The 12,500-nt window shown below is 41.1% G+C and overlaps 1 protein-coding gene and 1 long non-coding RNA gene across 4 annotated transcripts in view; one reads left to right on the top strand and one right to left on the bottom strand.

Annotated features, from left to right (window-relative positions):
- The window catches only part of RNF13 (ring finger protein 13), a 57,104-nt gene that overhangs the window by 35,687 nt on the left and 8,917 nt on the right, over nt 1-12,500 (top strand). For all 3 annotated transcript variants that reach the window (XM_063132114.1, XM_063132113.1, XM_063132115.1), the window contains 3 exons: nt 802-892; nt 3,075-3,180; nt 6,520-6,613. In XM_063132114.1, coding sequence (XP_062988184.1) covers nt 802-892; nt 3,075-3,180; nt 6,520-6,613 — 291 coding nt within the window. The remainder of the gene's footprint in view (nt 1-801; nt 893-3,074; nt 3,181-6,519; nt 6,614-12,500) is intronic.
- LOC134402584 (uncharacterized) overlaps nt 1-12,500 on the bottom strand; it is a 30,047-nt gene that overhangs the window by 15,359 nt on the left and 2,188 nt on the right. The gene's annotated exons all lie outside the window — the stretch shown is intronic.

Here is a 12,500-nt window from a genome sequence, read left to right as displayed (position 1 = left end):
TGTTATATTTTCTCTAGTTTCAGGGGGTGGGGGAATATTCTGAGCATCTGATTGCACACAGATGCCTCCAGAAACTGTATTAATAGTAGAAATATTTTTCAGATGGATAATTTATCTACTAAAAACACACATTGTATGAATCCATTGAAGTGTACCTCACATACTATGGATCAAGTCCAGATTTAGTCAGAGTAGAGCCATTGGAATCATGATTAATTTCCCACTGATTATAGTGGGTCTACTCTATGTTTGACTATTTGGATCCAACCTTGAGAAACCTCTATGTTAAAGGTGATTTAGGGCTTAATCCTATTGATTGCATCCTTGATGCTCATAAACTACCGATCTCAAGAGACTCAATGCAGAATGGAAGTCATGGTGGAGGCAATCCTCCTCCGCCATGCTTCTTGCTCTACATTTCAGCTAGATGGTCTTTTTCACCTGTTTAGCTGGAGGAAAGAGGCCGGAGAAGCTTTGGGATACTGTGTAAGCCGGCCTTTCCAGTCCCTTCCCCTCCTCACCCACTGGAATGCCCCTTCTACTGCCTCTCATAACGCTTTGCCGTTGTGGTTTTCTCCGCACTGGCTGTGAAGGGGTGGGGAGCACAGATTCCTGGGTCCAAGGTTGGAGTGCTGTCTCCAACCTCAGATCCAGGAATCCAAAGTATCCTATGGCCCCAGAGACACTGTCTAGGCGCCATAGGGTTGCGTCCCCCTTACATTCAGCAATTGTAACTAATAGCATACCCATAAATTAGTTCTATGCATTATTGCTAGTCATCTTTTCTCTCTCTTTAAACAGTTGTTATTTTAAAGAAGATTGACATTCCATCTGTCTTTATCAGTGAAGCATCTGCTAAGTCTCTTAAAGAAGAATTCACCTATGAGAAGGGGTATGCAAAGGTTTACTTTAATTTTAGTAATTTGTGAAGTGTTGTGATCCATCCAGTGGTTGACAACCACTACAACCTTTGGTAGATGAAATTTTGTCATTGTCGGTAAAATTTGGCACAACACTTTTGAGAAAGAATGTGGTTATAGGAAGTCCATGAGTGTGCTTTGTATTCACCTACCAGAAAATTGATTTGCCAATTCTTAACACAGAAGTCCTTTTCTAATATGTATTATGCAATCGTGACTTAGTCAAAGCTGTTTTTTGAGAATTCTATAGACCAGTACTAGGGATAGAGGAGAAATTCATTCAGTGTGTATTTAAATGCAGACTTACCTAATTTTGCACTTTTAAGCCAATAAGTGAACCGATACTCAATTGTCTATCAAAATTCACACTCCCCTGCTCCTACCTCTGATCTCAGATTGCTGATAGTAGCAAGAGTGTGGGGCGGTCTGAGCTTTCCCCATGCTGCATGAAAGCACAATTCCATTCCTCCTTCCAGTGCAAAGAAAAATGGGGGTGACGTAGGGAGAATGCCCCTGATGTGATGTCAGGGGTGGTACCACACCCCCAAGGTTATCCATCCTGTGGGATGGGGGATATCCAGCCCCGCACCCCAAAACAGCTTTACACCCATGTATTAGGAGAAATGTGCTGAAAAATGCATGAGTTTTCATGCAGACTTTTTTTTTGGGGGGGGGGGAGAGAGTTAAAATGCAGGACAAACCAAACTTAAGCTTGGAAAAATGAGAAACTGAAAACTGGCAGATTCATCCTCTTCTAACCAGTACTATAAATGGGTGACAATTCTGGACAATTTTACCAGATTTGCTGCCTGATTCTATGTCTGTGTATTTAGAAGCAAGTCCTACAGAATGCAACGAGACTTGCTATTAACTTATAGCATACTATAGCAATTCAAAATGAAAATTAATTTTTAATTATCCAAGTGTATGCAACGTTCATCTATAAGGAAGTTTATTATTGGGAATGAAAGGGGAACAGTAGGCGAAAAGAAAATAGACAAAGGAGCAGGAGAATCAGTGCTGCAAATAATTTTTTCAGGGGCTATCTAATGACACCCAGCTCTGCCTCCTGCTGCTGTTCCAATAGTTCTGCTTTACTTTTGAGCTTCAGAGTCCAGCAATACTGAAACGGCAAAGGGCAATGAAAGTTGCTCTAATCTTTGGGCTTGATGCAGCAGATGAATAATATAACTATTGATTTGCTTATTTAAAATTGTCTGTGAAAACTGCTTCACAGTTTAAGGATGTCTTGGGGGAGTATTCCCAAAGGGTGGCTATCAGATAAATATCATCAGATAAATGATATTGCAAATCATCAGATAAATATTATGTGCTAAATGTGCATTCAAACCTCTACCTCCAATTGGTGCATTGCTGTTTGTACAGCCCTATTGTTTACCATTACAATTTTCCTTCATGCTACTAAGAGTATATTAATAATTAGTGTTCTTACTTTTCTGGCAGACAAATACCTGGATTTGACAAATATGTTTCCCATGTGTTGTGTGCCAGGGGTGCCAGATACTGAGTTATTGTTGTATCTGTTCCCTTTTAACATACTATTAATAGTTGGATGCCACCCTTTTGCCTTACAACTTCAAGGGGAAAAAGGCAGCCAAAAATACCTTCAGTGTATTATCAATCAAAAAAAGAGGAAAATTACAAGTTGACATATTTCTAGTTTTTCCTTGTTCATTGTTCGATACATTATAAGAATTGTTCTTTTCATAATGGCGAGGATTCTTTTGGGTTTTTGAACTAACTGCCACCACAATGAACTTTCTATATGCACTTGCTCATGAGTAATCTAATATATGTATGGTAGCTACTGAACTAATGCCACAGAATAAGTTTTATAGTGACGGTGCAGAAATTTGAACGTTCTCCATTCAGCTATATTTTTACAGGTCCCTGTTGTGGAGCCTGGACTATATTGTAATAATAATGTTAACCTTTTTGTTGTGCGTTAGTGAATTAAAGACATGGTTGAATGTTTTAATAGTCTAATAAATTACTATTTGACTTGTTATGGCCAAAGATTCTGACTTCAATCTTGATATTGCATCTCTGAAAGTTATTTTGTTGAAGTTTAAACAATTTTAATAGAGGTTAACCCATTTTAAAATCAATTGTCTTCCTTTTTCTCTTTCACAGAGGCCATATTTTGTTAATCCCAGAGTTCAGCCTTCCTTTGGAGTACTATCTAATCCCGTTCCTGATTATTGTGGGAATCTGTCTTATCCTTATAGTTATTTTTATGGTAGGTATAACTGTCTCTCATGCTCCTCCCTCAACAAGTTTTTCATTATTATTTATATACACATGCAATGTTGTATTGCTGGAATCAGTTTGGCCTAATGGTTGCTTCCTTAAATAATGAAAGAAATAAAATATTTCTGTGGCATGAGAGTTTAAAACTCAAGATGTGCTCTCAGAAATAGAGAAAAATATATATATTTTTACTGTTATCCCACTCAAAATCCCTGTGTATGCATCAGTTCAAGGAGAACTTCTGTGTGGATCGGCAATCATATTTAGTTTTGACAGACTTGGAGATGGATGGCTAATTTTCAGCTTGTGCAGTTTTTGGATATTGACAAGCTATTTGGAGGATTGAGGCCTACCACCGGCTCTTTAGACTTTGTCCTTCTTGGCTAATGACGTCTGCCAGGGGTGGGCTTACAGTGTAGATATCAGAAATGCTTCATTAATGGACCGGATATTTCTGGCAGTCCTTGAGTAATAAAACCACAGTTGAAGAAGCCAGTTCTAGATCCCTTGGCTATTGAGAGTGATCAACCAGTTTTGAATTTATCATTGGTGAGCAAGGTTTTAGAGCAGTTGTGTCATGTCAAGTCCAGGAAGTTTTGGATGACACTGACTATTTAGATCCAGTCCAGAATGGACTCGGGACAGAAACTGCTTTGATTGCTCTGATCGATGATTTATGCTGGGGAGCAAATAGAGGGAGTGTGTCCTGATTGGTTCTCGCAGAACACTTAGTGACTTTCACTACCATTAACCATGGTATCTTCCTAGACCATCTCTGTGTGGTGGGACTTGGGGGACACAGTGTTGTAATGGCCCCAGAAGATTGTGCTGAGGGACTTTTGTTCCACCTGTTGGCAGGTGATATTTGGGGTGCCTCAAGGTTCATCCTCCTCCAGGGATTTTAATATCTACATGAAACCACTGGAAGAAGTCATCCATAGGTTTGGGACTTGATGTCATCAACTGAACTAAATCTCAGCAGCATCCGCTAACACTTGTATAGTTTTTGCTTAACAGAAGCCTGTGCTATAGAACAGAGAAATTCAAGGAGATTTAGAGATTTCATTCCATATTTGTTACCACATGTTTTTTTTTTAATGTTGCAAATCTGAATCTGGTTGAGAATTTACCTAGAGTTTTAGTGGCTAAAAATATTTTTAGGCAGCTTTTGTAGAGTTTCTTCCCCCAAATTTATTATCCTGTCATTTTTGTAGGAGGCTTTGATACTTCCCTTTTTGGCATCATATTTATTTATTTGTAACATTTGAATCTCTTCTTCTCTGCCAAATCATTGCCGAGTAGGAAAGACACGTTCTAGCTCTCTATGTATGGTAGCAAGATCAATTCTTAATAGGAGCTGTTGTAGAACAAAATTAATAACATTGCCCCTCTGCATCAACTACAGGAGAAAGTTTCAAATATTTGTATGGTTAAGCATTATGACTGAATATTTAAACCATTGTTAAGAAATAGCCCACCTTCTTGTAGCTCCAGTGCTCTTATTGGCTGCACAAGGAAGTGTCTGATTGGCTTAGCTTCTTGACACTCACGCTCAGGGAGAAATCATTCAGATTATAAAAAGGCCTGTGGCTGCAACCTTGAGCTAGCTGGCACAGTACTTTACTTTGCAATGTGTGCTGGCAGCAGCCGCCTTTTCAGCCAAGAAGAAGGGGAAGAGCACCACTGCCCAAAGGTAAAAATGGCATCAGTGGAATAGTGGAGCAGGCAGGGAGAAGGAGGGTGGCAGAGGCAGGGAGAAATCAAACTTGAGTTGCCCCAAAAAAGTTTTTTAAAAATTGAGAAGAGTGAGCAGCTGTGGGAGTGGGAGACTTCAGGAAACACCTTGTCTGGGGACCCTTCGAATGTGGCAGCACCACTGAAACTGTAGGACATTGCTCACAGAAGAGAAATGGTCAAAACTAGCAGAATTTAAAGTCCCATGCTGTTATTTACAGAGCATAATTTCTCTGTTACCATTTGCATCCTTGCAGTGCTGTCCAGTTGAACTTTTCTGAATGGTTTGGTGCCTTCACCATCTTGATCCATCAGGAGATGTGAAGGAACCATCAGAGGGTTGCTATGGCATGTTTCCAAAGCACCTCAAGATAGGATTGCTCACATCAGCTGCAACCTGGGTGCCAGTATTTATTTAATTTCATTTGTCACATTTCTATACTACCTGATAGCCAAAGCTCTTTGGGCAGTTTACAGAGATTAAAAACCTTAAAAATACAATATTATTCATGTATAAAAATTGTTTACATATAAACGGACAGCACACACACACACACGTGTATGTGTCTATGTACATATAAACAAAAGTTCAATCTGTTGATGTGTCCAGAGCTCTGTCTAGCCCAGTTTTTTGGACGAGACAGTTCAGAGTTCTAGGACGAGTGTGTTCTGTATGCTTGCAACAAGTATTCATTTGTTGTCAATAACCCTTTCCATGGCAAGGTGTTGAGTTGATGCTTGCTATGCAACTCCAGAACCTCTTGGATTAAATTGAAATGGATGTTGGTAATCAGTCTGGTTTTAGGCCTGGTTTTGTCTTGGAAATTGCATTGGTTATCTGATAGATCATCTATGCCAGAAGAGAGACAGGGAACTGTGACCATCTTAGTTTCCGTGGACCTCTCAGTGGTTTTTGATACTATCAGCCATGATTTCCTTCTGAATACACTGTATGGATTGGGGACACTGTATTGTAGTGGTTCTGCTGTTACCTAGATGGCCTGTCCCTGTGTCAAGATCATGTCATTTAATAGGTCAAACAACTCAAAGTTAACCCGAGAATAAACCGTGGAATGCCACTGTTACATACAAACAGCCGCATATAGCCACATGAGGCACTAAATTCTTTTGTGGTCCATCCTCCACAGCACTGAGAAACTTTTGCAGGCAATGCCTGTAAATTTTCAAACATCTCTCTGATTAGAGATATTTTATATTTTTGACTTCTAGCTCCTCAACAAGGGATTTTGAGTAGTGTGAAATTAGCTTGTATTTAGCCTTCTAAATACATTAGGTAGATTTCCTGGATGACATAGGGGAACAATGGTAAAGTGCATGGCTTCTTCACTAGCTACACAAGATCAGCCCAGTACAATGACTTTAGAGAAGATGTTATAGCCTTTGAGATATAGGTGTTTTGGATTTGAATGTGCAAGTAGGTTTCTCAGTCCCACTATTAGCCATGTTTTCTATGTGGCTTATTATTCCTTTCATCTTTGGGATAACTGTTCTCAGAATAAAAGGAAATTTAGTTGTTCTGTATCTTGTTTTAGTCTCAACTTGCCATATTCTATTTTTGTCCCTATTGTTCAAGATCACAAAATTTGTCCAGGACAGACATAGAGCAAGAAGGAATCGGCTTCAAAAAGATCAGCTTAAGAAGCTTCCAGTACATAAGTTCAAGAAAGGTAAGTGTGGCTTTTTAAAATTGATTAAACAATCTATGCAAGCTGGTTTTAAATGCATCTTAGAGTCACAGAGGACATAGGGTAATGTATCAAAAATACTGAAAAGCTCTCCAGAGCTTTCAAACCTGAGCAGCTTTAATGCAGAGTGCATGGCTGCTGGTATTAAAAAAAAACCCAACCCCTGGCTGAGATCCAGATTATTTATTTATTTATTTTACTGGGCCTCAAGGCGGTATTACAAAGTTTAAAAACATACATTTTAAAACATAGGAAAAGAAATGTTTAAAATACACAACAAAATTATAAGTCAGTAGGGGGAGAAAACAAAACAAACGAACAAGGGGACAGGACCTCGCCTTGGTGTCGCCCCCTTTGGAGGCAACCCCGCTGGTGGCGGACCCGCCCCCAAAGGAGCCTGCCTCTTAAGCTCTCAGTCTCCAAAAGTTGCTGCAGCTGGGGGTGAGATGGTTCTGTGCTGGGAGCCTGAGTCTGCTAGGAGGCAGTTGGAAGGTTCTGCAGACTAGGCAAACCCCCAAGGCAGGACAACAGCAGCTGCTGATTGGCCCCTTGCTTTGTAGGTTTCCTCTCCTGCCTGGATCAGATGGACAGTATCCCCCAGGTAGCAGGAGCCTGCCTCTTAAGCGCCCAGTCCCAAAAAGATGTTTCAGCTGGGGGTTATCAAAATGTATCTCTTGAGTAGAACTCCTCATGGGATATTCTTGCTGAATGAAGTGGGAGGGCAAAAAGGCAATTCCCCCCCCCCCCCGGCAGCCCCCTATGCCAACCCCAAGTTTCTCTTGGAGAGTCAAGGGCATGCCAGAACAGCATGGAAGGTGACATAGTGGGGAACTAGGAAGTTGCGAAACACACCTCCGCCCCCCCCCCCCCCCCGGTCTCCAGCAGGAGCCTCCACTGCCTCTTAGTCGCTCCCTTTCTGATTGTAGAAGGGCAAGTCTGGTTCTAACCCCCTGTATTCAGTTCCCAGCCTCTCCAGTTAAGCCTCTCCAGATAACAGGGTGGGGAAAACCTTGAGTAGCTGAGTTACAGATCTGCTGATAGTCTGAGAGCCAGTTGATGACAATTAGTAAGAGAGTTGTTGACGCGTTTCCAGAAGTTGGAACAAACTTTTCAGTAACTACTCATATCTGAGTTGTGTCATGGGATATAAGCCATGCACATGAACAGTGTAATGTTAGAAGAGACTTCCATAACATTGAGGATTTTTTCAATGATTCTCTGAATTAGGACAGCATAGCCATGTTCTTCTGTCATGTACTCCCACATTACACTCTTTGCACGAGCAGTTTATTTGCAAGCTAGCTAATTTTAGTAATGTATGAACAGATTCACAGTACAAATAAATCCGCTCCTTTGCCTTTCACATGAAGAATGAAGCCTAATGAATTGGACTGCTGAGGACACTGAAGCCTTGATTTTTGCTTTTAAAAAGAGAAAATGTTTGCTGTACACACTGTGCGTATTTAAAATCAATTGTTAGACAAGAACTGAATAGGGTCTGTCTTTGGCCTGTGCTTGAATTGGATAATGAGTTAGGCATAATCTGTAACCCCTACCCCAGCGTCAGCATTTTTTGAAACAATTTGAAGCATTACAGTTTTCAGGACAAATGTGTCTTTTTGCTAATGTTTTTGCTTCATGATTTTGCATAATGCAATGGATGTTTTCCGCCTTAACTTGTAGCATACAGATAGTTAATATAACTGCAGCAGTGTCATTGGCAGCATGAAGAATATGTGAGGCTTACAGACAGGCATGGATGTGGGGGCAGACCTGCATCCTACGTGCCATTTGCCCTTGATAACAAGTCTTGCATTATTGATGATATTGCTAGTAAAACTACCTGCAAAGCAGATGTTCATCTGAAAAGTGCACACTGTGTCATATGCAAAGTTAGTTTCTCATAAAAAAATTAATGAGGCTTTACCTCTGCAAGACTGACTGATCTTTGCTGAATATTTTTGTTTCTCTGGGGCTTTGAATTGACTATAAAGTAGTGATTTTGCATCAAGAAGGCCAAGGTTAATTTCCCTCCCTGTTACAGGATTTCTGATGGAAACTAATTAAGAGGAGAAATATATAAAGAGTATTATTTTGTTCTCGTGTTGAAATATATCTCAGTGTTTCTTTACGCATATTATTTCACTGAGTTTGCATGTATTCCTTATTTAAAGTTTGTGAGTGAGATATACAAATAACTGTGGCATCCATGTATCTTTTTAGAGGAATTGAGTTTTAATTGTTTCATAGAATGAAGGCTATCAATGACTACTAGCCCTGATGGTTGTGTGCTATCTCCAGTATCTGAGGCAGTAAACCTGTGTGCACCAGTTCCTGGGGAACATGGGTGAAAGGGTACTGTTGCACCATGTCCTGCCTTGTTGGTCCATGGTCGACAGCTGGTTGGCCACTGTCTGAACAGAGTGCTGGACTAGATGGACCCTCGTTCTGATCCAGCATGGCACTTATGTTCTTAAGATAGAGTTGGAAGGGATCAAGCAGATCATGTTATCAAACCCAAACCTGGCATTGGTAGGTGGCATCCTTGAGCAGCTGTCAAGGGCCCACTGCTCCTGCCCCTGCTGCTCCAGGCCCTCTTTCCAAGAGCCCTAGTGAGTTCCAGGCAGCCACTGTTGTAATCAAATGTCCACAATGCCATGCAGCAGCACTATGTTGCTGTTCAGCATTGGGGACAATTATAATGTAAGCTGTCTGGCACTGAGTAGAGATGTGTGCCACCATCATTATTCTCAGAATAAAAGCCTGGCTCTCTCTCTGCCCCCCCGCCCACCCAAATGGGTCACTGTGAAAATAAGTAAGAGTGGAGCCTCTTATTGATATTAGGAAGCAGTAGAGCCACTCAAAACTTTGTTTGAAGACGGGACATCTTATTCGAACCTTTTCTTGACCATCCTCAATAGAAGACATCCCACTACTAAGGGCCAGTTTGCACATTACAGCTGCTGTGTGGAGCCACAGAGATGAACCATTCTTCTTCCTCAGTAGCATATCATATGTTTTGCAATTATAGAACACTGCCCCCAATGTGCAGGAGAATTGAGCTTTAGAGTACACACTGATTTTGACAGCTATATAAGTCCATGAAATCATATAATCATAGAATAATAGAGCTGGAAGGGGATCTGTAAAGCCATTGAGTCCAACCCCCTGGTCAATGCAGGAATTGCCTCAATTTTTGTGAACCGCCCAGAGAGCTTCGGCTATTGGGCGGTATTAAAATGTAACAAATAAATAAATCCACCTTAAAGCATACCTGACAGATGGCTGTCCAGCTGCATCTTGAATGCCTCTGGTGTGGGAGAGCCCGCAAGCTCCCTAGGTAATTGGTTCCATGGTGGGTGCTTACCATAAGAAGTAAAATCTTTGCCTATGAATTGAATGAAGAAAGCAAGGGGGAAGGAAGACAAAGTATAAGGCTACTCAGGCTCAGAAACATGTCTGATATTTAATTTTTTGGAGGCAGAAACGTGCACACTTGAGATAAGCAAACATGATGTCAGAAGAGTAACACGTGTATCCATTTCTCCATTGGTTTTGATGGAAATGCACACTGCATTTGGGGAAGGTATTTTCATCAGGAAAAATGACTCAATCTCCTCCTCACCTAATGTAAATTGCCTCGGCTTTCAATTTAACTCCTTTCCCTTGGACTACCCATGATGAAGCAGTAAAATTGAGAAGTGGAAGTATTTGCCATCCTCATCCTCTTGTTTTCCCTTGCCCGGAAAGGGAATTCAAAGATTCCTCTTCATCCTAAGGGCCTCAACTAGATGTGATGTCAAGGAATCTGTGATTGGCTCCTCCACCATTTCTTTAAACAGTATAATATTGGCAGTGGGAGGAAGAGGGAATGAGTCCAAGCTAATTAGGACTGCAAGACTGGGAGAGAGAGAGAGAGAGGAGGTTTGCCCTTCCGTCATGACACTTTCCTGATGAAATGTCTCCCTCAAAAGTGATTTTAATCAGGGAAATTGTTTGAGGGAGGAGTTATCTCCCCCCCTCCAGCACTGCAGGCATGTGTGTTTTTTGCCCTACAGGGGAAATAGTAGATTTAGTGGTGTAAAAAGTGGCATGGAGGAAAGGGTTAAACACACACACATCCAGTGATCAGATTTGGCATCCCTGGCAGCTGCCTTTAAAGTTAAGGGGGGAAACAAAGCAGGAGATCCAATGACAGATTTCTCAGTGTCACATCTAGTTTGGCCCTAAACAGCTGGGGCTACTGCAAGGAGATGTGAAGGGTATAACTCTTTCCCTTCCTAATCACTGACGAGAACAGTGCTCCTTTCACAGTGACAGGCTTTCCACTACTTAATGGGCTGGACTCCAGGCCATTCTTGGCTATGTGCTACTTTCAGGCACATATAAGCTGCTGTATTAGCTGTTCCCATGAACACAGCCACAGGCTTATAAAAGTGTGCCAGCTCTTTTTATTATTTCTCCTTTATTTAAAAGGTTTGTACTCCACTTCTTGTTTCCAAACCAAACGTCTTCCCAAATACTACAAAATCTGAAATCCAGTAGATTATGACAACTAATAAAATAGGTTTTACTGTGCTTAGACATTTTGTAGTCTTTGGAGGGAAATGACAACAACCCAGAAATCCTTCCTAACTCCTATTAAAGTTCTCAAGCTTTTCCATTGCTTTCCATTCTTCATCTTTTCTTGAGGACTTGTAAACAACTGGCTTTTGGTTTTTATTGGAAATGCTATTACTAATACTAATTAATTACACTGAAGCTCTCCAGTCCATTTGTACTCAAAACTACTCCCAAACTATTGTTTAGATGTACAAACCGCTGGAAAAGTGATAAATATTTGATCAAGGGGCCTTTGCTGAAACCACGGAGTGGGTGTTGTGTTGAATCCATTATTTATGGAGACTGAAGGATGGCGCTCTTCCTCCTGGTATTGCATTATAGGCAGAATCAGAACTAAACCTATCCCTATCCCATCAGTCTTTCAAAGGTTTGGAAGAGAATTTGAATCTTTAAGATGAATGCTCCCTAGTCTTTCCCATCACAAAAAAGCCAGAGAACCCGCAGAGATCTTAGCTACTTGAGACATCAACATGCTAGATGAAAAGAACAGTAAAGCACGAAAAGAATAGACCAGTGCTCCTCTTAGACTAGGGGCAGGGCACCCTTTTTCTGTCAAGGACATTGCCTTGGGAATAATCTGCTAGGGTCGCATGTCAGTGGTGGCTGGGCCAGAGCCGAAAATGGGAAGGACCACGCTTTCCTCTCTCTCTTTTCTTTTCTACCTGCTCACTGTACAGCTGATCAGCAGCGGGTTGAGGAACAGGAAGGAATACCTGGCTCCCTAATGTTTTCCAAGTTATTTTAATTTAAAAAATATATTTTTAAAGGGGGCAGAGTGGAGAGATTTGTAGGCACCATTGGAAGTCCCTCCGGGTGCTGCACTGGGACCCCTGACTTAAGAGCTTGAATGTGCCATGGCATTTGTGGTTGGTTTTCCTGCCACAGTGGACTTGTGAAAGTTCAGATTCAGAAGGAGTTTATTTCTGGTACAAGCGGTTGGTGTTAGAACAAGAAACCACAACTCTGAAAGCCCACTAAGGTAGTTGGCTGGAATTAGCAGGTCATTTCATTAGATCTTAACTGGCTACACTTCTGAAATACAAATTTGTTAGTGTGGTTTGTGAAATTGGGGCATTAAATTGGATGCAGTTTACTCTCACTGTAAAAAGGCTTTTGATGCCACTGTGAATAAAAGTGCCTAGGAGAACTAGAGTGGTATTTTGCAATCTTAAATAATGCATGTGTATGGGTATTGTTGTTGCATGTTTATGAAACTAGTGCACATGCTGAGATATGTGCCATTTGC

The sequence above is a fragment of the Elgaria multicarinata genome, chromosome 8, assembly GCF_023053635.1.
Source record: "Elgaria multicarinata webbii isolate HBS135686 ecotype San Diego chromosome 8, rElgMul1.1.pri, whole genome shotgun sequence".
Lineage (NCBI taxonomy): Eukaryota > Metazoa > Chordata > Lepidosauria > Squamata > Anguidae > Elgaria > Elgaria multicarinata.
This window is presented reverse-complemented; position numbering and strand designations above follow the sequence as displayed.